The sequence below is a fragment of the Rhinolophus sinicus genome, linkage group LG03 (assembly GCF_036562045.2).
Source record: "Rhinolophus sinicus isolate RSC01 linkage group LG03, ASM3656204v1, whole genome shotgun sequence".
NCBI classification, from domain to species: Eukaryota; Metazoa; Chordata; class Mammalia; order Chiroptera; family Rhinolophidae; genus Rhinolophus; species Rhinolophus sinicus.
Genome location: NC_133753.1, coordinates 190,195,433 through 190,217,314, shown reverse-complemented (window position 1 = coordinate 190,217,314; position 21,882 = coordinate 190,195,433). Strand labels below are relative to the sequence as shown.

The window sequence follows — 21,882 nt, the reverse complement described above, 5'->3', positions numbered from 1 at the left end:
TCTGTGTATTGGCCACCTCTGCTTGTAAGCAAGGCTGGGAAATCCAGTTTTATAGCTGGGGTGTTCTAGACTGGAGGGGTTTGGCTCTCCAGGAGGGAGGGGTGGGTGGACTTGGAGGAGGCAGCTCTCAGCTTCTGCCCCCCCTTCTGATCTCTACCCATCTGACACACGTTCACCAAATCGTGTGCTCTGTGTACATTTCCTGCCGTAGGTGTGTTAGAAGGAGTAAGACGTAGAGGACATGTTTATAAGGAGTTGTTTCTAGGCTCTGTACGCGGTGAACTATGTGAGTTGGAGCTCTGGTTCTCAGTCCTGAGAGAGGCTGTACCCCCACTGGTTTAACAACAAGTTTATGATGCCTACGGAAATAAAATGTATGGATAATTATGTTCACATAACATTTAGATGTGTGCATATATAAAGTACATATATTCTGCATAGAAATCAGAGACAAAAGGTGATTCACGATGAAACGTGCTTCAGTCTACAAATGCCTAAGTTAGGTGCATATTAGAAGACCAAACAATTAGACATTCAGATGCTGGCCGCATATGTAAAACTATTGTGATGGTGGCAACTACAGACGCACGCTGGACCTGTGCTAGATTGGTGACTCCCACGCTGAGAATGGTGTCATTGTGCTGACATTGTGAAAAAGCAACTCTTGTCAAGTTCTGAGGAAAACCAAGCACTGCCTTACTTTGATTAATTAACATGGTAACCGCCTTCCCAGAAAAATCAGTGTACATTAGAGTAGGCAAGAAAAAGAAAAACACGGTGTGTTTATGTGTTAAATAGAGCCTTGCCAGGATAATTGCAGAAAGCAGGACACGTCTTCATTTTGAGGTAATATCCTGCCTCTGACTCCATCACAGTAAGTCCCTCCCCTAGGTCACTCTCTGTGCCTCCCTTCCTCATGGTGCTTGTATCAGAAATGCCCAGTCAAGTTCAGTGACTTCTGGGGGCGGCTCCCTGCTTTACAAAGAGGACTCACGTTCCTGCTGTTCTTGTTTTCACACATGCCTGACACTAAGTCAGTGGTCCAGTTGGTTCTTGTGTTACCTGTTATCTTTGGTTATGTCTCCTTGGCTTGTTTCCACTTAGGTTTTGCCGTCTTGCTATACGGGTACTAGATCAATATTAATCTGTGAAGGCTGACAGCCGGCCTTTATAAGGAGCGGTCAGCGCTTCCAACAAAGATCTCAAAACCAGGTATTGGGAAAAAAATATGTTCCGTTCCAGCAGGACTTAACGTTATAAGAGGATTAAAGGAAGAGATCAGAAAATTCCACAGGCCTCTCACTTGCCCCCAGATTTTGGTTTCTAGGGGCTTCCCGTCTTGGCCTCCCCCTTCACCCATGATTTCCCTCCTTCTCTCTGTCCTGAGGGTTTCCCTCCGGACAATGTTTGTTCCTCCTTGCAGTAGAAACCCAAGGTTTTCAGATAATCAGATGTTGTTTGTACACCTGAAGCTATTCTAATATTGTATATCAGCAGTAATTGAAAAATCCATTTTTTAAAATTAGAAAAGAGAAGTGTCTGAGCACAAAGAGCATGGCGATGAGGCCTTGCTGAAGAAGTCCTGCGAGTCTCACAGCGCAGTCGCTTTATGTGCCACCTGCCCTTTTAATTGTCTGATCGGGCATATTTTTTCTACCAAATCCAACATAGTCATTCTTAAATCCTAAAAATCACGTAAAAATGAAAACCACGTAACGCTTTTCTTGCCGTGTTCCACCTCACGTTTTCTTCCCTTGGTTAGCGAATGCTTTCACTTAATTGTACTTCAGTAGTTAGCTGCGTAGTGTGCCCTGGGAGCTCTTTTAAAAGATGATGGCGTTTTAATTAACATTAGTTTTTAAAGTTAATGAACCAAATAAAATGGCATTTACATTTTTCTTTTTGTGAAGTAAAATTGCTATCCAACTCTGTCAGAAAGTTTATGTGCATCTTTCTTGCCTGTTCCTAAATTATTGATCTTTTGTAAGCTGAGGTTTCAACATTCAGCATTAAAATTTCACTCCACTGTGATGCTGTATCCTATTATAACACAATATCTCAACCTGAAATCATTAAAGTTTTAATTTACAGATCTCCCAGCAGTGCAATTTTAAATCAGCTGATTTATGTCATTTAAGACAATATGCTGTTTTTCATTAAGAATAGCTCCTACTACAATGTTTTATGATGGTGAGTGTTCTTTTAATTCAGTGTTTTACCACATTTGGCCATGAGGTGTCATTGGGTAACGGATGCATTTGTTTTTAACTTTATTTTGTTCTTTATAAAATGCGGCTTGAGTAAAAGGATGGTTTGTGTGTGTATGAGTGGGTGTGTGCACGTGTGCACACATCCGAGGACAGTGCAGCACGGCCTGGGCGCCAACTGCGAGCCGCCGGTCTCCAACGGTCACTTGTGTCTAAAGGCTCTTCTGTTTTGCGGGCAGGTGAGCCAGGACGGGAAGTCGCTCCTCGACAAGCTCCAGCGGCCCTTGACGCCCGGCAGCTCCGACTCCCTGACGGCCTCCGCCAACTACTCCAAGGCGGTGCACCATGTCCTGGACGTCATTCACGAGGTGCTGCACCACCAGCGGCAGCTGGAGAACATCTGGCAGCACCGCAAGGTGCGGTTGCACCAGAGGCTGCAGCTGTGCGTGTTCCAGCAGGATGTGCAGCAGGTCAGTCCACGAGGCGCTGTCCCCGTAGGGCGTGCCACGGGCGCACTGGGAGCCTGGGGAATGCGTTGTCCTGCTGGGCGTGTCTGTGCGATGGGGAGCGGGAGATAAAGGTGGGAGAAAAAACTACCAGCGCACGCATACACACACACACCCCCTTTTGGGGAGTCCTGCGTCCTGGTGGGCGTGTCTGCTGATGGAGTGAGTGGAAACGGAAGGTGGGAGACTGTGCACGTGCATGCACGCCCGCCCCTTTGCTCACCATGAGTGAAAACGGCTTTGAGAATGCGTGCTTGGGCTGCTCTCAGCCAGGAAGTTAATAGCTTGTGTGCATGGAACACGTGAGATCGTGCAGAGCCTTAACTGGAGACTGAGTTTTGTTCTTGAAACAGGTCATTCCCAATTATGTCTGCTTGTGAGAGTAATGCCGGTGGTGCTGATATAAGCCAGGGTGTTGTTAAAATTTAAGGTCGCTGCTGTCTGGTTACTCTAACACTAAGCTAATCACGCGTCTCTTCCTACCTGGTAGTGCAGTCTGTGGGGCACAGTAGGTGCTTAGTAAATGCCTGTCTAATTAATGAAGAGTGGACTTTTATGACTCTTCACTTCTAAGCACTTGACATCCCTTTTGTTGTGCTTGTTACAAAACTAAGAAGAGTAAGACCAGCCCCCATATTGTTTACCTCCTTATTATGGAATAAGAATTCATCCTGCTTCCAGGGTTTCAGGGGTTAAAACTGGCGGCACATCAACTATGACAGAGCTTTAGTGATAAAGAAGGTATAGTTGTGTCCTTGCCCTCTAACGGGAAAACCAGGCTGCGGATGCGGTGTCAGCTCTGGGGATGAGGAATCTGGGAGGTGCAGGGAAGCGCGTGGCATCCAGGGAGTTGGCACAAAACCACAGTGATAGGTCCAGGACAAAACGACTCTTTTCCTGGAGCGTCCAGGAGCCCAGGTGCTTTGTTCAGACGTGCAGGAGCTCGGCTTTCACTCTCCCCCAGTATCACCTGAAGGTGAGTGGGTTTTCTGCTGAATGGGCCGAGATTGGGGAAAGTTGTGTTGATTCTGCGCATGATACTGACCATCATTTTTCATGCAACAGGAATCTGGTGAGTTCAAAATTCTTTTAATTGTGCCATAATTTTTAATTCTCACACACCATAACTTGAATCTACTTACGTTTTTGAGTTCTCTGAAGGTTGCATATATAAAGTGGCTCAGGAATGATGGTTGAGATGTGATTCATGCTTCTTTACAATGTTTAGTCAAAGAAGATAATTGCCAGGGACAGAATATAGAGCAAGGAGTGAAGAGGGAGGCGTCCCAGCCTAGGAGTTGCTGTGAGAATGAAGTTGTGAGGTCGAAAGCACGAGTACTAGTTTTTCTTAATTGTTCTAACATTTTCATAAACCATGAAATGTTAGTAGTTTAAATGTAATTCTTAAAGGATTTTCTTGCCTGCCTCTCTGTCTCTTGGATCAAGTGTTCATTACACATCCCTGGACTGACATTCTTTCTGCACTTGTGTCTGAAGCAGTAGCAGGGCTCCCCCTCCTTCTTTCACCCCCAGCTCTTCCTTGGGGCCCCAGTCACATAAGAAGCCACTGGACTGTTTATGTTGGGGGGGGCGCGTGAGGAAAGGCAGCCTCTGGGAACAGCCTGGGGAGTCCAGCCATTTAATTTGACACCAAGTACTTAAATGCGCTTGAATTTGAAAACAGCAGATAGTTAATTTTTATATGTAGAAAGGTCATTATGACAATAATGGGCCAGTTCTTCCAGCTAGCTTTTTTTCTCAAGAACAGTAGGTTGAGTAAGCTGTCTGTAGGAGAAAGTGTTTTGCGGTACACAGTGTGTACATGGTTCTGTTAGCGTTCCATACAAAACAGATAATTGGTCTTTAAGGGAAAGGTGTTGTTGATGAAATGGTGGGGAATGGTTTGGACTTGTTATGCAGCCAGGAAACTGCTATGTAGGCTTGACCTGGGGAGCAGGGAGCAGAGTTGATGAGATGAAGTAAAGCAAACACTTTGCCGTAAAGGAGTGCAGAGGATTGTGTTTCTGACACTCAACAAATTATACGGCATGTGGTAATCTTTGCCATTTGAGCATGGAGTAGGAGAAGGAAGCTGAGAGGACATGGAAAAAACCCAAATAGTTGTACTTTAGCCAACTAGAGATACCACAGTGGTTATTCTGTGGTTGTTTTGGGTGATGAAAAAGCATCTGTAAATACTGTTGAGAAAAAAACAAAAGCCACTTACCACACAGTAGGTATGGAGTGAGGACATTTTTATGAACACAACCCTACAGACACGTGAAAAACTACTTGGAAGCATAAATGTTAGACTGTTAATAGTGCACCTCTGACGAGGGAACAGCGGGAGGATGGCATGGGGAGTTTGACTTTTAAAACAAAAGTCGTTCTGCTTAAGTGGTTAATGTTTTCAGAAAAAGCAAAGGCAATTTCATAATTTCTACATGGAAGGAGTTTCGATGGGAGTCTAGTGCGGTGTGTGTGGGTCCGTGAAGCTACTTTGCATAATACTTAGCATTTGTCCAAATCAACAGATGGGGTGGGAAGTGGGAAATGTGCCCCAGTACACAGACTGGCTACTAGCCAATATTAACCTTCCTCGCTGTTAACTTAAAAATAAAGTCCATTCTCTGTCGTATTTCCTGATCATCAAATTGTGTGTATATTCCCATGGCTTCTCTTTACTGTTAGAGCAGCCCTCAGTGGATGTTTGGTTGAATCAGTGAATGGTTGGGTTACTGCTAAGCAGCGTTTTCAGAGGATGCTTCAGTTTACTGTAACATGATCATTTATTTTTGCTGTGCTCATCCAAATGGGATGGCAGTTTGGAAGTGGTTCATAGCAGGATGCTATCAAACCCGTTTTCCTGCTCTCCAGTTCAGCCCGCCCACCTCTTGGATGGGTGGGATCTAGTTACTCCAACACGGCAGGTGAGGTGAACAGGCCCTGGAAATCTGCAGGCCGACTCCCCCAAAAGAAACGTGCTGAAAAAGCCTCCCTCTTCCCCAGTGTGTGCGAACGTCCTCTCCGCTGAGTTATGTCTTGGAAGAGCTTTCTCCAGGTTGATGTGGGGCCATTAACTAATATTCTGAAAAGACGGTCAAGCAAATCCAGTCCACTCTAGAGTCTTGTCATCCACACTTCGTTCTTTCTTTTTCCCAAAATGTCTATTGAGTGTGTGATATTCCTAGAGGTACAGAGTTAAGTATGTTGAATAGCTCAAAGTTCCCTTTTCTCAAGGCATGTAATCTGGTAAGAGTAGATGGTTTAGTAGTCTGGTAAATTAGACCATAACATGCTCCGATTTAGCATGTATGTCTTTGTTTATTGTTACAGTTTCGCTAAGGCATAAACTTGAGTCATACCCGTCAAGATGCCACCAGAGTGAGGGAGTAAACAGAACTAGCTACGCTCATCTGCTGTCTCCCTACCTTGTGCATTCACTCTGAGGGGACGTATTTATGCTTCAGCAACTTGTGCAAACTTGGGGGTTCCTGAGAGCTTTGTTCCTATTCCTCTCAAATGTCAAGGGACTCGCATACAAGAAAACGAAGAGTCCTGTAAGAGAGGTGCACGGGCACCAGGACAATCTTGATGGGAGAGGCAGGGTTTGAGCCCATCTGTGAGGGGTGGGGTGGAAGGTCTCAGCAGGTTGAGGAGTGGGCTACGGGAATTGCAAACAGCAGAGACATGAAAGGGCAGGGCCTGCCTGAAGAACAGCAGGCGGCCTGGTGTGGGCAGGGTGGAGAGGTGGGGAGGCCTGAGCTGGGGCGGCTGCTAGAAGCATGACCTGCCGACGAAGGCTGGGGACTTGTTTCTGTACGACGTAGGACACCATTGCAGGGGCACAGTGAGCCGTGACCGAGTGCCGTGAACTGTGCCAGGGCCTGGGTGGCTGTGAGGGCTGAGTGAGGGCACAGCCGTGTGGCATCCAGCTCGTCTAGCGCGTCGTCACTGCCGTGTAAGTGTGTCTCCTCCTAATACTCACGTGATGCCCACAGCAGCCTGTTAAGTTCATGCTTCCCCCATTTCACCACGAGTTCAAGGACCATCTGCAGAGCGTTCTGACCTGATGCTGTGGGCAGTGTGTGTGTGTGTGGGGGGCGTGGGGGGGGGGGCGTGATGCTACTTGCATTAGAAAGATCGCTCCGGTTGCAGTGTGATGAGCCGGACTGGAGGTGAGGAGACAGGAAGTTCCCACTGGAGACATTCACGCACGTCATGGAGAAGTCATAGCAGAAATGGGCGGTCCACGGGGGCAGCGATCTGTGTTTTTTAAATTCCCTGGTGTTTCCCCAAATGTCTGGGATAGCAGACGCTCAGTATTCGTTGAGTGAATGAATGAGTAGGTAGATAAAGACATTTAAGGAATTCCCAAAGTTTGCTAAGTTTCTTCATTTATTCTGGAATGGGGGAGGGTTGGCCTTGGAATCAAGTAATCCAGCTGAAGATCAGCCTGAAGAAACAGGAGCTTTGACTGACGTTGGGGAGTTAAGGGTGGCTGAGGAAGAAAGGGATAATTTCAGTGCATGGGAATTTTGCAAGTGTGATGAAATATTTAAAATATTAAAGATTTTGGCACTTGTGTGCAAAATGAGGGTCTTAAATGCCAAGTTCCAGCTGGGGAGGGAAGTCAGAATATGCCAAAGAGGCAAAGAAACAGGTTCCAGGTCTGCAGAGGAGTGAGTTCACAGGTTTACCTTGGGCCCTAGGCTGCTGTTCCTTGCCAGGAAATGCCATCTGTCTCTGTGATGCCTACCTCAGGGGCACCACCCACATGGGACCTAGCTCTTAAGTGAAGGTTCCTGAACCTCATTTGTTCTGTGCCCATGACTTTACGTCAGGAGGGTGGGTTTTTCTCATCCCACTCATCAGAACCGTTCCATAGCCCTAGCTATTGAACAGTCTCGTCTTTTCACATTCCCACACGCATGGTTCTGAGTGTGCCTCTTGAGAGGAGTAGTTAGAGGGTTGCCATCTTTTCTGAGTTTCTCAGTGGGAATTAGGAAGTGCTGGAGGGCAGGTGTTTCGGCCTGGGCACTGATCTTCCTGGTGAGTTTAGAGTCAGCTTCAGTTACCTATGTCCTGGTGAATCCAGGAGAGACTGACTGTCAGAGTGATCTCAGTAACCACAGCTCCAAAAGAGCTGAAAGTTCAGCAGTGGGAGGTAACAGGTTGGAAAATGGATGAATCTATCCCCCACAAGGGCGTGAGAGCTGACACTGACCCAGTGAAACCAAGCAGGAACCCAGCGGACTGAGGTAAATCAGAAGTGAGCAGGGAGCTGAGGCCATCAAGCCACTGGGGACGATGTACTCCAGAGCCAGGGTGGTCAGGAGTGGGCAGTGCCAAGACAAACCCCAGAGAGCGTGGGATTCCCTTTTACTGAGTGCCAGCCACGTTGCCAGGGCCCCCTGGGAGGAAAGTGCCTGGTGATTCGCTGACTGGGAGATTCATGCATGCACCTATGCTTACCTGTATCCGTATATACATTTACATAGTTCAACACGTAGACTTAATCTGTACATAATAACTTTACTTTCCAAGATAACATTATTTGGACACAGGAAGATTTTTCTTGGACAACTTTAGACTATTTTATATTCATTTCCAAACTAAGAATATGAAAAATAATTTTTAGAAGTTTAGAAAATTACTAAAAGGATTAACCCATGTTGGTAGAGTGATGGTTTGGTTGGGGTTTGATGGGAATATCCAAGGTGAGACATTTATAGGATTAATAACCTACCTACTTTTCTTCTCCCCTCCCTTCCTCCGTTCCTTAGCTTCTTTATTTTCCTTGAGAAATTTCATGTTCTTAGGTAATTAAAACTTGGGTGAGTCCAGGAGAACTAGTGATGCATATGTTTTTAGAAGATGGATGAATGGATGGGTGATGTCAGAGTTTAAGAGCCTGCTGATGTCTTTGTGATGCTTCTTCACTGATTTCACCTGTGCTCCTTCCCGCCAAGAAAGTGCGTGAAGTGACACAGCGAATGCGCGTATGTTCGTTAAGCAAAAGGAGCTCTTGTAACACAGGTTGTTTTGGTTCTGTATCATCCCTTCATTTGCCGTGTGTCATTTCACTGAAGGTGTGTGTGTGTGTGTGTGTGTGTGTGTGTGTGTGTGTTTAATAGCTTCTTTTTCCAAATGAGCATTAGGCTTAGAATACTTTGGAATGTTCTAGAAACCATTTTTTTAAACGCTCTTTCCATATTAAGGATAGTTATATACATGCATATTTAGAACAAACTTAATTTGACTTTTGAAACATAATGAATGAAGAAACGGAAAGGTCTGGCTCCGGTGGAGAGAAATAAAGAAATGTGGGGCGGGAGGGAACCATCGTTATCGTCAGGCAGCTGAAAATGCTGGACCTAAAAGGGTCCTTCTCCTTCCCTTATTCCCCCAAAGCCCATGGATACGTGTTGAATTTTGTGTCTGTTTCTTTTCACTGCAGAGTTATGCACACACATCACAATGTCGAGCCAGAGGCCGTTGTGATCATGTCAGGCCAAGCCCCTCATTTTCCAGATAATAAAACCGAATCTCAAGAAAGTCAAGTGAAGTCTCAAAAAAATCCTGGAAGTCTTGCGGATTTTTAACTGCTTCATTGATCTTGACCTGAGGGGGCTGCTTCACTTGTGAGCTAATCAGAGTAAAATGGAATTGACCTTGTACTAAGAAGCACTGTGTAAGTGGGCCTTTTCAGCTGGGGAAGGGCTTACTTAGAAGCTGCAGGTGCCCACCCACCACTGTAAAGAAACATAGCTACTTAGGGACACATTTTAAAAATTTTTTTTTTTTTTTTAACATTTTGAAGTTCAGTCACCTTAGGAGTGGATAAATGGAAACAGAAAGCCAGGGAGAGAGCACCTGCTAGCAGTCTGGAGGCCGGCTCTCCACAGCTAGCCCAGGCCTTGTTTTCTTCTCTGAGCAGTGGATCATGTGGCTTGGCCTCCCCTGGGAAGGAAGGGACATGGCTGAGACACTGGCTTCAGAAGGAAAACATGCTCTGAGCTTCCGGGGGGGAAAAGGTGTCCTGCAGCTTACGGCAGGATGAGTCCATGGAGTCCAGTCATTTACACGCACAGTGTTCCTTCATTTGTGATTTTAAACTTTGGAGGTAAAGTACATTCTTGGTGTAATATTGGATATCTTCACAGCAAGGCTAAACGCCAGCCTTTAATAAAAGTTAACATCATCTAAGCCAAGGCCTCCTCTCTGGCCACCTACTTACGATTAGGAAATCTCAAGTGACATCGCTTGGTTGACCAGTCATCCCTTTGTTACAATCCTTAAATACCGCTGACATGATAATGAGGAAAGCCCTGATGAAATGCTTCTTTCAGCAGCACTTACTTAAAAGCAAAACTAGAGACAATATATCCATTTCTACATTATCGTCACCAGTGATTTAAATAAGAACCAACAAGTGGAATAAGGAAGTAACTAAAGTAAGTGAAACTGGGTTAATTTTGGTTTGATAGGGAATGTAGGGTAGAGCAGGTGGGAAATTCATATTTTCCAACTGGAAAAATCTGATTTTATGTAAAAAAAAGAACAAATGGCAAGTATTTTAGAAGTACCTTTGTTTTTCATTTGCTTTTTGTAATCGTAGTTTTTTGAAGTAAATCTAGAATCAGAAGGGCTTGTTTTCATTTTTATGTGCATAAAATGTGACTTAGAAGGAGCTCTCTATTATGACACAAAACATTTATTCACTGTGTGTTGTGTCTTTAAAACATAGCTGGAATTGACAGATGTTTTTTATACGTTCTCTCAATGCTCTCTGGGTCCTGAGTTACCGGTAAAAGTGGACAGGCTCAGTGGGTCCGTGGTGGTTTTGCGTCAGCGGCCTCGTCTTGTTTTCCCAGCAGCACCCTAGAGAACCATGCCGACTGCGGCTCCACTACTAGTTAGGATGTGAGCGTCATTGTACCAACCGTCGTGAATCACTCTTGTCTTGACAAACAGGGAGTTAGCTAAACCATCCGCAGGATTTCCTGCACATCTGACATTGGATGTGAAGAGCCAGTATCTGTGTGTCAAGTGTTGGTGGCTCACTTTGGAGCGACCTTGACGTTGGAGCTGTCACTGTCCATTAGGGGGCACTGATTGTACAGAGGAATGATCTCTGCACCCCATACTCTCAAGGGAGAGGGCGGCCGTGCATTTGCAGCCAAGCAGCAGATCCTGTGCCCATCTTGTTTTTCCTGGGGTTGAGGTCACAAGACAGATGATAGCAGCTGCCACAGCTGAGGTCATGGAGGAGGTTGGCTGACTAGGTTGATGAAAGCCCCCTGACCTGCACATATGTTTGTTTTAAATGGAAAGAATCCACAAGCAGGTCTTTAAAATGTTCCTTGGACAAGTGTGTTCACTCAGGATTCCTTGGCAACCCAGGAAATGTTCTCTGACTTTAACAGAAGGCAAAGCCTGTGGGAGAGCTTGGTTTTGAGCATGAGCTGGATTTCATAATTGTCTGCTGCTGTTTTAATAAAGTGCTTGGAATTTGTACACTCTTCTTTGAATTGCCTTCATGTGTGTTGGAAATATAATTTCACCTGGTATTTACGATTTTGTATAAAGGAACCATTGATGAAAGAAAAATGCCCATGGTTATTCTGAGCGGTTGGTTCAAAATACCTTTTAGTTCCAACTTATGCTTCCTGCAACACTTTTCTTAGGCTTAAAAACCAAATTATTATTATGTTTAAAACACTGCATTTGCTTTCTCCTGCCCTTTCTACTGAATACTGTTCATCTTTTGCTTTTTGAAATTGTGCCTTATTTCAAGTCTGCATTGCACTACCAGTGACCATCAGGTTTGCCGCTTACCTGTGGTTTCCTTTTCTTTTTGCAGAGTGTACAATAGTGGTGGTTAAGTGTCCAGCCCTTCACGCAGATCTGCGAGGCAGGTGGGCTGTGGCACAGGTGGTACTTACACAGCTCTCAATTCTCCTCAGTCTTCAAATATTTGGTCCTTGTCTTCTGTGTGTGCCGGCCTTATGCACAGAGGCACATGCCATTAACTGTAGCCATTCTTTGAGGTTGACGCGTCTAAAAGTTGTCATTGGAGTGAATTTTAAAATGTTACTAAGAGCCTGTGGTGTAAACAACTCAGCGGCTTCATGTCTGCCTGGAAGTCTGGCAGTGAGCGCCGCACTCCCTGCTAATGGGAGTACGGAAAGCCCTCCCCCCTCATAGCTCAGGATAATGTACTGAGTGCCCTAGTTAAAACGCCTGTGCCACCAAGAGCTCACAGTTAGGTGGGAGCCCGCTACGCGCTGTGGTTTACAGGCGGGGGCGGCACCAATGCTGTATATTTGCCCCTGATGTTAAGGTGCTTAAGGTAGATATGACTGAATACTCACAGTCCTCAGGATTGTCACCCTGAGCAGGTGAGGGAGCTGCAGCTCCGAACCAATAAGGACCTTGCCTAAGAGCACACAGCCAGACCCTGCATTTGTGTGGGAGGGAAATGAAGGGCGGGAGGAGAGTGCTTTCAGGAAGCCTGGGGACTGAGGTGTAGACAGAAGACGAATGGATCCAGTCAGAATTCCCCTGGTAGCGTGAGCTCAGGTGACGGCAGAGTGTGGTGGTGGTGACAGAAAGGTACTGAAATGAGCTGTGCTAATCAGGTGAACGGCGGCTTTGACCTGAGCATCCGCTTCAGGGCTTCGTCTTCGTGCCTTCCCCGCCCTCCCACGTGCACACACACGTCTATTCTCAGTTCCTGCTGATTCTACGGGGGTCCTTACAGAGGACCATCACAGATTTACTGAGGTTCACAAGCCATTTTAGTTGCATGTACTGCTAACTCCTAAACCCTGTGCAGAAAGGACCCTCACTCAGGCCTTCGGCTTCCAAGGTCATTGGTTTGGAGCAATGGAGAACAAGTCCATTGTTCTTGGACAGGGGGCTCTGGCCCCAACCAGCAGCGTCTTTTCTTCTAGGTATCTGTCAGCACCGCTGACCTCTGTGCAGGTGACAGAAGGCAGCGGATCCTGTTTGTAGCGAGCAACCCCTTGTTAAATCCCGTTTATTTTGCCCTTGGCACAGTGCTATCCTGCTTCCAGGCTGCCCTCCAGACCCCTGTTCTAGCTGTGCCTGCCCAGTTGGTGCTTCAGGCCCAGGTCCATCTTAATCCAGATGCGTGGTTACCATATTTACTTAAATGCAAAGTACAAGGCGGCCTAGTGGCCTAGTACGTTAGCAGCGCAGTTAAATGATGTCTTTCAGCTAAAATTTTTAGCTGAAAGATATCACTGACTTAGTTTTTTACTAGTTCTCTCCCCTCCATCAGAAAGTGACAAAGCATGTGCATTTGATATAATGTAAATATTTTGTTAGATGTTGTCAGCGTTTTCTCAAGTCCAAGAGCCAATGAACTATCAGTCCCAACGGCGAGCTAAACAACACTGGGGTGCATGGCTCTACGTTCACTGTTTCTTGTAGTGGATTTCAACAAGACCTTTTAAGTAATTAAATTCAGCTTAGTTTATAGAATAAATTATCCTGGAAGACCAGGACAGAGGCAGTTAAGTGTTTTGTTTTCTTAGGTTTTACTTAATATGTTTCAAATCTTCTAAAGAAGAGACAGGAAAACATTAACTCTGTAGTTTAACTTGAATTGCCCTGAGTTATGAAACTTCAAGTCTTATAAAAATGTTAAGTTAAACTGGTCCTGTATGGCTTGATAACGACTGTCTTATAAAACCCAGTCTGTTTTGGTGGCTCAATCATACATAAAATGAGGTGAGATTTAATTTAATGATTGCATGTAACATTTATACGTAGACAGATTTACACGTTTCAAGTAAGAGCTGATTAAAATCGTGGTGGGAAAGCTGACAGAAGATGTAATTCTCAAGTGTGTTAGATTAGTATCCAGTTGCTTCCAATTTTTTGTCTCCTCCTTGTTTCTTCCAGACTTTTGACAACAGCACATATCTTCAGTGAATAGTCCCAAACCTTGAACAAGGCAGAACTTTTTTTTAATGGCATATGTACTTGTTTTCACTGTAGGTGCTGGACTGGATTGAGAACCATGGGGAAGCATTTCTGAGCAAACATACAGGCGTGGGGAAATCTCTTCATCGGGCCAGAGCTTTGCAGAAACGTCATGAAGATTTTGAAGAAGTGGCACAGGTAAAACAATGGCTTTCACTGTTTTCTCTCAGAAATGCCTGTGCGGCTGGTTTTGATTGCTGTGCTAACCACACCTGCGATGAGTTAGCCGTGGCCAGATGTGTTCGAAGGCGATTCAGAAGAGAGGATGCTCAGACTCAGTGAACTTGTCGTAGCCGAAACGGAAAGCTGGTTTTAGTCAGTTGACCCTTTTGAAAAATGTGGTGTTCTTGAAGCAAAAACACCTTGGATGTTTTTGCCATATTTATTGTCCCATTGTCTGTTGACTGCGTTGTGAAATTTCAGTTCACAATCAGAGAATAATAGTCCTTGCATGTCTGTAATGATAGGCCGGCATTTCTTACCCTTTTCCCAGTTCTGTTAAGTGTGTGTGCTGAGGAAACAGGAGGCAGAGTCTGTGGTGTGTGCCAAGCATGGGATTTGTGGAGTTCAGCTATCGGCTGCAGTGCTCACTAGCTGTGTGACTTGGGAAGAGTTTCTAAGGTTAACTTCCTTGTCTGAAAACGGGGCACAGTAAGGGCTCCTAGGGAGGAAGTAAAGTCTGAGGAGAAACGACTGGCATCAGTGAGCGCGCGTGTTGGTAAATACATTTATAAATCTCAAAGGATCAACCAGGGAAACAAAAGGCAGCGATTTTGGGGTAGTTAAAAGCAAGACGGAACTAAAGTACCGGAGCGCTTGAACATGGAAGGTGGAAAGGTGTTCTGAGGAGGACGCCGGGCGTGTTGTGGGTCCTAGAGTTGCAAGTTCAGGTGTGCATGTTAGTAGTTTTGAATGACCACTAACAGTCTAGGGTTAGAAATCATCACTTCCAAACAATTGTAAAGGGAAAAGAAATACAGAAGATTGGATAAATAAAAATTCACGTAAAGGGATATGGTGGAAGCAAAAGGAATGAGAACAACAAAAGTCATGATACAAATCACAAAATTAAATGTAGTGATTTGTCCATAAATATCAGTAATTACAGTAAGCACAAAATAGATATACTTATTAAAAGACAAATATTTTCTAATTGAATATCTTTTAAAAGTTATACTATGTAATGTTTTCAAAGGACACACCTAAAGCTTAAATATCTAGGAAGTTTGAAAATGCATAAAGTATCAGAAAAAGATGGACCAGGCAATTACAACAACAACAAAACTGGTGTGGGAATAGTAATATTAAGCAAGTAAACTTAAAAGCCTGGAAACAAGGAGGGTCTTCACTTACAAAAGGGAGAGTGTCGATATATATCTAACACTCTAGTCTCAAATCTGCAGAACAAACGTAGACAGGAGTAAACCGTGGCTGGGGTGTCGGTAGGTTTTACGTGACAAAGGGTTCAATCATATGTAGTGTAGGCAGGGAGCTAAATACGGGATAGAATCATGGAATAGCAAAACAAACTGCACTTAAGCTTTATTTAGGGAAAATGCCTTTAAAAAATTACCTTCTTTACATGTCTTCATGCGTAAAGTAAAAACGCGAATCCCAGCCTTTCCACTGGGAAAAAAAAGAAGTACGGTTGTGCTCAGCAGCCTTGCCCCACATGTGGCTGCATCTGCGGGTTTTCTTATCTACATTACCTGTGGTCTCCCTTCTATGATCTGGAAAACATTTTGCCTTCCCCGTGTATCAAAAGATACATTGAAAATGTGCTCTTATCTCCCCTTTATTTTTTCCGTACAATAAGTTACGGTTGTAGCCAGCGTGGCTTGAGGAAAGCTGTGAAATTGGTATCATTGAGCAAAGACTTCAGGCAGCAGAGACTCTAAGAGGCGGGGCCAGGAACCCCTGCGCCGGGGGCTGGAGCTGCTGCGTCCTGCAGGCTCCCCTTCCTCTTCCTCCGCTTGCCTGAGGGCCCGTGAAGGACGAGGGGCTGCTGAGTGTGCTCAGTGTCCAGCACCCACGGACCCCTCGGACCCCGGCCCTGTGACTCCTTCCACTCTCAATGAGGAAACTGTCCTGTGTGGCTCGTCTTGCTCCACAGCAAGATGGTGAATTTACTGCCTGAGGTCTGAGACATCATCAGAGCTGTGGGCACAGCTTCTCAGGGGACACTTTCTTTGTAGGAAACCTCTCTGCCTTCTAGGTGCAAGCCAAGGTGCATGTCCTGCACCCCGCTGAGTTTCAGTCCACGCCTGTTTATTAGCTCTGCCCATTGCCCCTGGATTCTAAGGGGGGGGGGGAGCTGACCCTCCTTCCCTTACATTGAAAGTGCTTAAGCCCAAATCTGAGCTGTGCATGAAAAGAAACCTTAAATATAAACACCTTTTACTCACTTTGCAAACATCTGCACCCACTTTCCCTCCCACTGGTTTTCAGATAATCACCTGTCCTGTGGCAGTCATTCCGCCAGGCACTGGCGGATGGGAGGGGGGCAAAGGGGCAGGCAGGCCAGACCCAGACCACCTGAGTAGGCATGGCCACCTGTCAGAGGGCTTTTCCTGGTAATTCTTGCTGTACAAACCAACACCCACAAATTAGTAAAATTCAGCATATTACAAAGAAACAGGAGCGTGTGAGAGGCAGGCACGAGGACAGCAGGTGGGATGGTTGGGCAGCTCGGCCGGCCGTGTGGCCTGCTTGGCGATGCCCAGCCCTCTCCTCTCTGTGGGCCTCTACTTTGTAAACCCACTGTCCGTGCAGCTCTGAGCTCCACCCCCCACCTGGCCGGACCCTCACACTGCAGCTTTCCTCCCTACCTGCGCTCTCCGCCCACCCCACTGCAGGTACCTGGGCCCTTCAATTCTGGCCCTTTCTCCTAGAACCTCCACTTCTCTCTCTTAGTTCTTTTCTCCCTAACACTGAATATTCATAGGCTCTCTGCTTTCTTGAAGAACATCACTTGATGCTGCTTTGTTTTTAAGGTACCAGTGGGTTTTGAAAGAATGGCCTGTCACTTGACTCTGCGTCCTCATCGCCTGCCAGCGCTGGCGCCCCAGCAAACAGGCATGGAGTGACGGCCAGTGCACACTGTCCACATGCAGGGTCTGTCCCGGTGGACGTGAACTGGGACCAGCCGCTCAACTCATGCCCCTGACTCACTCTGGAGTGAAAATCCTGATCCTTCCCACCCACACACAGATGGCAACCTCCTGTTGTCTGATGGGCCCCAAGTAGGGGCTCATGGAGCCCTGGAATCCAGTGACACCAGCCCGTGTGCACACGGACAGTGTACGTCACAGAGGACATTCCTGAACCACTTCAGCCTAGTTCTAAAAGCACTTTGCTCTTCTGCCTCCAAGTACGCCGTCAGGCCATGTAGTTAGAGGGACTGTCCTGTGTCACCGGAACTCGCCACAGATTCAGTGCAGTAGGGGGAGGGGGCCACAGGACATGAAGAAATAGGATGCACTTCTCTCTCTAGCCCCTCCACCTGTTTAATAAAGATTTTTTGATGGGGGTAGCAGGGAAGAGGATTGCATTTTACGCCAGAAGAGAGTGTGGCTGTGAGCCGATGAGGAGGCAGAGATCCTGGCTTTATTAAGACAATGTGTGCAGTGGATTTGGTGAGACAAACGGTGGCCTCGAGACTGAGTGACATTACACCGTGTCTGTGGTTTCATTCGCTGACAGCTGTCTAGCTCGTCCCAAAGATCAGCGTGACATCAGTCTTGCTTTAGCACAGGGAGAGTGGGGCCCACTGAAGGGAATTACTGCCTTCACCACTTTCCGTCTCAGCCCTGTGTCTTTGCTTTCTGTCAAAACAAATTCTGATAGAAGGGCTTATGGCAGAGCTCTAAGTTCATATTTTAGATTTATGTGTGTGTGTTTTTTGACAGACTGGCCTCTGGAGGCACCTTAAAAATGGAAACAGTCATTTTTATTGCTTAATGAGTTTATTTCGTTTCCTGAAACATTCACAAAGGTAAAACAAATTTGGGGTTTAGGGAGAAGTAATGTCTTTTCCACAGTAAACTTTAAGGTCGGTTAGTTTGTTTCTTGGGACTGTGTTTTGAAGGATCCTGTGTGAAATGAATTCTAAACTGCCTTTAGTTTAGAGGTAGTCAACTTCTTCAAAACAGTGAGTCGTGGCATGATGAGGTAGCATAACACATTCAGAAAGGAAGTGGTGAGTCTTGCGGTTGAATTCCTTTAAAATGGACTAAGTATAGATTTCTTACAGAGAACAGTTCTAATGTTCTGGGAAGGAGGAACCCGAAAGGAGCCTCTTCTTTCCTTGGTGGAAGCAAGTCGCACAGTGGGCGTGATGTCTGCAGGGCACCAGCTCTTACTGCCGGGCCCTGGGCTCGGTTGCACACCCAGCAGGAGCCCCAGCAGGAGGCCTTCGGATCATTGTTTGCACGCAGGTTTGCAGAGCCAAGGACCTCCTGTGACCAACCCGCAGGTCCATTCCTTCTTTATTTTGTTCAGTGACTGTCAGTAGATATGTCCTAGTGAGTGAATCTGTGCTAATGCATTTAGAGAGTGTGGCGTACACAGCCACGTGGCATTTTCATGCAGGAGCTTTACAGAAGAAATTAAAGACGCTTTCACGTGAAGCTTTTTGCAAATGACTGTCAGAAAGGAAGATGGTCTTGGACAGTCATCTTCTCTTACCTTCTAAATCATGATCCAATTTAATGTTCTGTTTTCAATATTAAAAGCTCTGAATATAAAAGCCAGTAGAGCCCGGAAAACTCTGGTTCAAGGCAGACGCTGGTTTTGAGAGCACAGATTTCTTTCATGTGATTAGGAAACCTCTGGCATGGCATCTTCCCAGCGGCACCTACCCTGCGGGCGCTTCCTCTACCATCTCACCTGTCTGTGTGTCCCTGTGGATTCGAATTGCCTGCCAAAGGCGTCACCTGTCACGAAGCTCTTCTCCAGGAAGAATTTCTGTCAACAGCATTTTACACAGGCCGTGTAATTATCTTGTCGTCCAGGATAAAGAAGTGTGGCATTTAGGAAGCGGGGAAACCTTACCTTTCATTCTAGATTTTCAGGAGATAAGCCGGCCAGTTCTCTAAGTCCCTGGTCACTACTGAGCTCATTCAGCTTTTGCAAACCCTGCACAGCATGAAGCTGTATAGAATGCATCCGTCCACATTTTTGGCACACCCTTAATTCAGGCCTGAAATGCTTCTGTTTTTCTCCTTTTTTTTTTTTCCTTCTTCTAAGATCAAGAAAACCCATCTTTTCCACCGGATTCTAACTATAGCCCCTTGGGTAAGACCAGGCTGCAGCTGCCAAGGATTGTAGGGAGAGGCAAGTCTGATCCGCCTTTGAAAGGCTCAGTGTTTCCTGTGTCCTGGCAATTATGCAATTTTAATTTACTTCTCAAGAAAAGAGGAAACCGTTCAGGCCCCCACCCTGGCCTGGCTTTTACTTATCTGCTCTAATCCTCGTAGCAGAAATGAGTGCCCCGCCCACAGACCAGGAGCCTGGGGACAGGATGGCAGGTAGGAGAGGAGGCCGTCTGCTCAGACTCCAACAGGCTTTCTTAGCTGGTACCCCTCCCTTTATGTCTAAGTGTAAGTGACTCAAGTTACACTGATTGACGTGGGCAATTAAGTCTGCCTCTCTGTGCCTCGGTTTCCTCACTTGTGAAGTGGTGTCCACGTCACTGGGCTGTCGCGGGGCACAGAGTAAGTGCCCCGAAGTTAGCATTGATGGTTCGCGTGTTCACTAACACGTGGAAATCTGTCTTCTTCCATGGAAAGGGTATAGGTAGTTCTGCTCATGGGAAAGCGTTGGCCTTGGGTTTCGGAGCAGCCCCAGGGCTGTGCCCAGGGAAAGCCATCCGACCCTTTGTGGTGGCTCATTTTCTTCAAGTGTCCCAGACACTTCAAAAGTACACTGTTCCTTTGGGACATTTGTTGTTGTAAATGTCTTTACCTGCTAGCTAAGAGGCACAGAGCTTTCAGGGATGTGACATTTAGCTTTGGGAGGTACTGTCCCCTGGAGAGCCACTTACCAAACCCGAGAGGTAAGTGACTCCACAGCTGGGGTGACAGTTCACGCAAACAGGACTCAGCTCTGAGGGAGTGTGTGCGCAGTGTGCAGCACGCCCTGTGAACTGGGCCTCCGCTCACATGTGTGGCGTGTGCATCGTGGGGTGGGGGGCACAGGGGGTGGGTCTTCATAAACCCCCCACCCCGCAGGTCGCTTCCCAGTGCAGCCTCTGGTGGCCAGAACCTTCGTGGGCAGCACGTATGCAGAACTGCGGTAGCAGGAGCCCTTGGCGCTAATAGCTGACCTTGGAGGAGAGCTTGCGCTGGGCCCAGAGCCAGGCTGAGGGGCCCCAGGTGCTCACAGCTCAGGAGGGAAGCACGAGGGGAGGGAATCTGCGGGGCGTGCTCAGGAAGTGGACCGGAGGTGCGGCTGCTGCTCACCAGTCTGCTGTGTGTGTGTGTGTGTGTGTGTGTGTGTGTAGGCACACACGCATGCGTACACACATTTATTTTTATATGAACTTCACTTTCAGATTTACAGGAAAGTTGTGGGGATGATGCAGCGTTCCCACACCCCGCAACGTCTCCCTACTGTTACCATCGTTGTTAGAATGGTCTGCTTGTTGCAGTTAATAACCCAATATGGATAATTACTATCAACTGAAGTCCTTGCTTTGTTCCAGTTTCCTAGCTCCCCTGCTCCAGGGCCCCACCCAGGACAGTGCATTCTGTGTGTTGTCACGGCTCCGTAGGCTCTTCTTAGCTCCCCCAGTTTCTGTCATTATTCTTACTGTTATTAATGCCACCCGCCTCCGTTCCCGCCTCATTACCCCTCGTCCTCACTCGTAGATTCACTCCTCCCTCATTCATCCGTGAGGCAGGGGACCCGTGGTCTGTAACCTGAGGCTCAGGGTCATGAACTCAGTGACCCGACTCGGATTGGAACTCGGGCCTCTGGTGTGAGTCTGTCCTTCCTGTCACTGGGCCTCTCGGAGGTGGTTTGATAATGTGCCTGGAGGGCTTCTTGTCAGGAGTCATTGTTGTCAGGTTGCCAGACTGCACTGTAGGGGACGTGGAGGGCCAGAACTGCATGGGATTTAGACAACACACTTCTGTTGTTCCAAAGCTCTTTTGAAGTGGGCAGTTTTACTGTTTCTGCTCTGTGCGGGAATTATTATACCTGAGCTTCCAAATATGTCACACTGAGTAGGTGTGAAACTGTGTGAACTCGTATGTAAAGTGTACACGTGCATTGTCCACGTCTGGCCATAGTTAGTACGTTTTAAGGGCTTCTTTGACACCTCCGCCATCACTTCTACAGAGTTCTGAGACCCTTTGTTAGTAGTACAGACCATTCGCATGGGACTTCGGATAGTACCGAAAAGGAGAAGTCCCCTGAAAATGGCTTTGCAGGCTGACAGGGAGGAGGAGACGCCGGTGACCCCGCCTCCAGCAGTGTGTGCCCAGGGCCCCCTGGGACACTGGGGGAGGAGCCCGGGGGCCTGCCAGCAGCTGCACAGAGGGTGGTGTCAGCCCGGGCTCTGGAGTCCTGCTTCCACCCCTGCCAGCCTCGTCCCCTGAGCCCGGTGACCGCCCTCCAGGCCTCAGTTTCCTTACCTGTGAAAGGGCTGTGGTTGGGACTGGGCAGCCCAGAGCAAGGACAGCAGTCATACCCGATACACAGGAGTGTTGCTGACGGTTTCCCAGGGGGCCGAGGGTTGTGTAGCCTGTGGGTGTGAAAAGAGCAGCCCAGCGATTAGCTGGTCTTTAGCATCCCTCAGACTCTGTGGACACTGCACCCGTTACTGCCTGCGCAGGGGTGTCCCCACCCCATCCTGACAGTTGGTGTCCACTTGCTCTGCCTGTGCATCCGGGTCATTGTGGAGGTCACTGCGTACCTACCTGTCACCACACTGCATTACACCTGTTTCAAAAGTGTTTTAAACGTGCAGGGCAGTTGGAAGTACAGTACAAAGAGCTTACTTTCCCCAAACCACTTGCTTGAGTGTGTACTTCCTACCTCAAAGGACATTTTGCTACACAGCCACAGTTCCATCCCCAAAAGCAGGATATTACCACTGATGCCTGATGACTGTCTTGCCCTCAGCCCCCACGAGGTCCTGCATAGCTGAA

General features: G+C 47.0%; 1 protein-coding gene across 6 annotated transcripts in view; it reads left to right on the top strand.

The window, feature by feature from the left end:
* TRIO (trio Rho guanine nucleotide exchange factor) overlaps nucleotides 1-21,882 on the top strand; it is a 324,184-nt gene that overhangs the window by 147,004 nt on the left and 155,298 nt on the right. For all 6 annotated transcript variants that reach the window (XM_074329064.1, XM_074329063.1, XM_074329067.1 and 3 more), the window contains exons 9-10: nucleotides 2,447-2,677; nucleotides 13,745-13,867. In XM_074329064.1, the coding sequence (XP_074185165.1) occupies nucleotides 2,447-2,677; nucleotides 13,745-13,867 (354 nt within the window). The remainder of the gene's footprint in view (nucleotides 1-2,446; nucleotides 2,678-13,744; nucleotides 13,868-21,882) is intronic.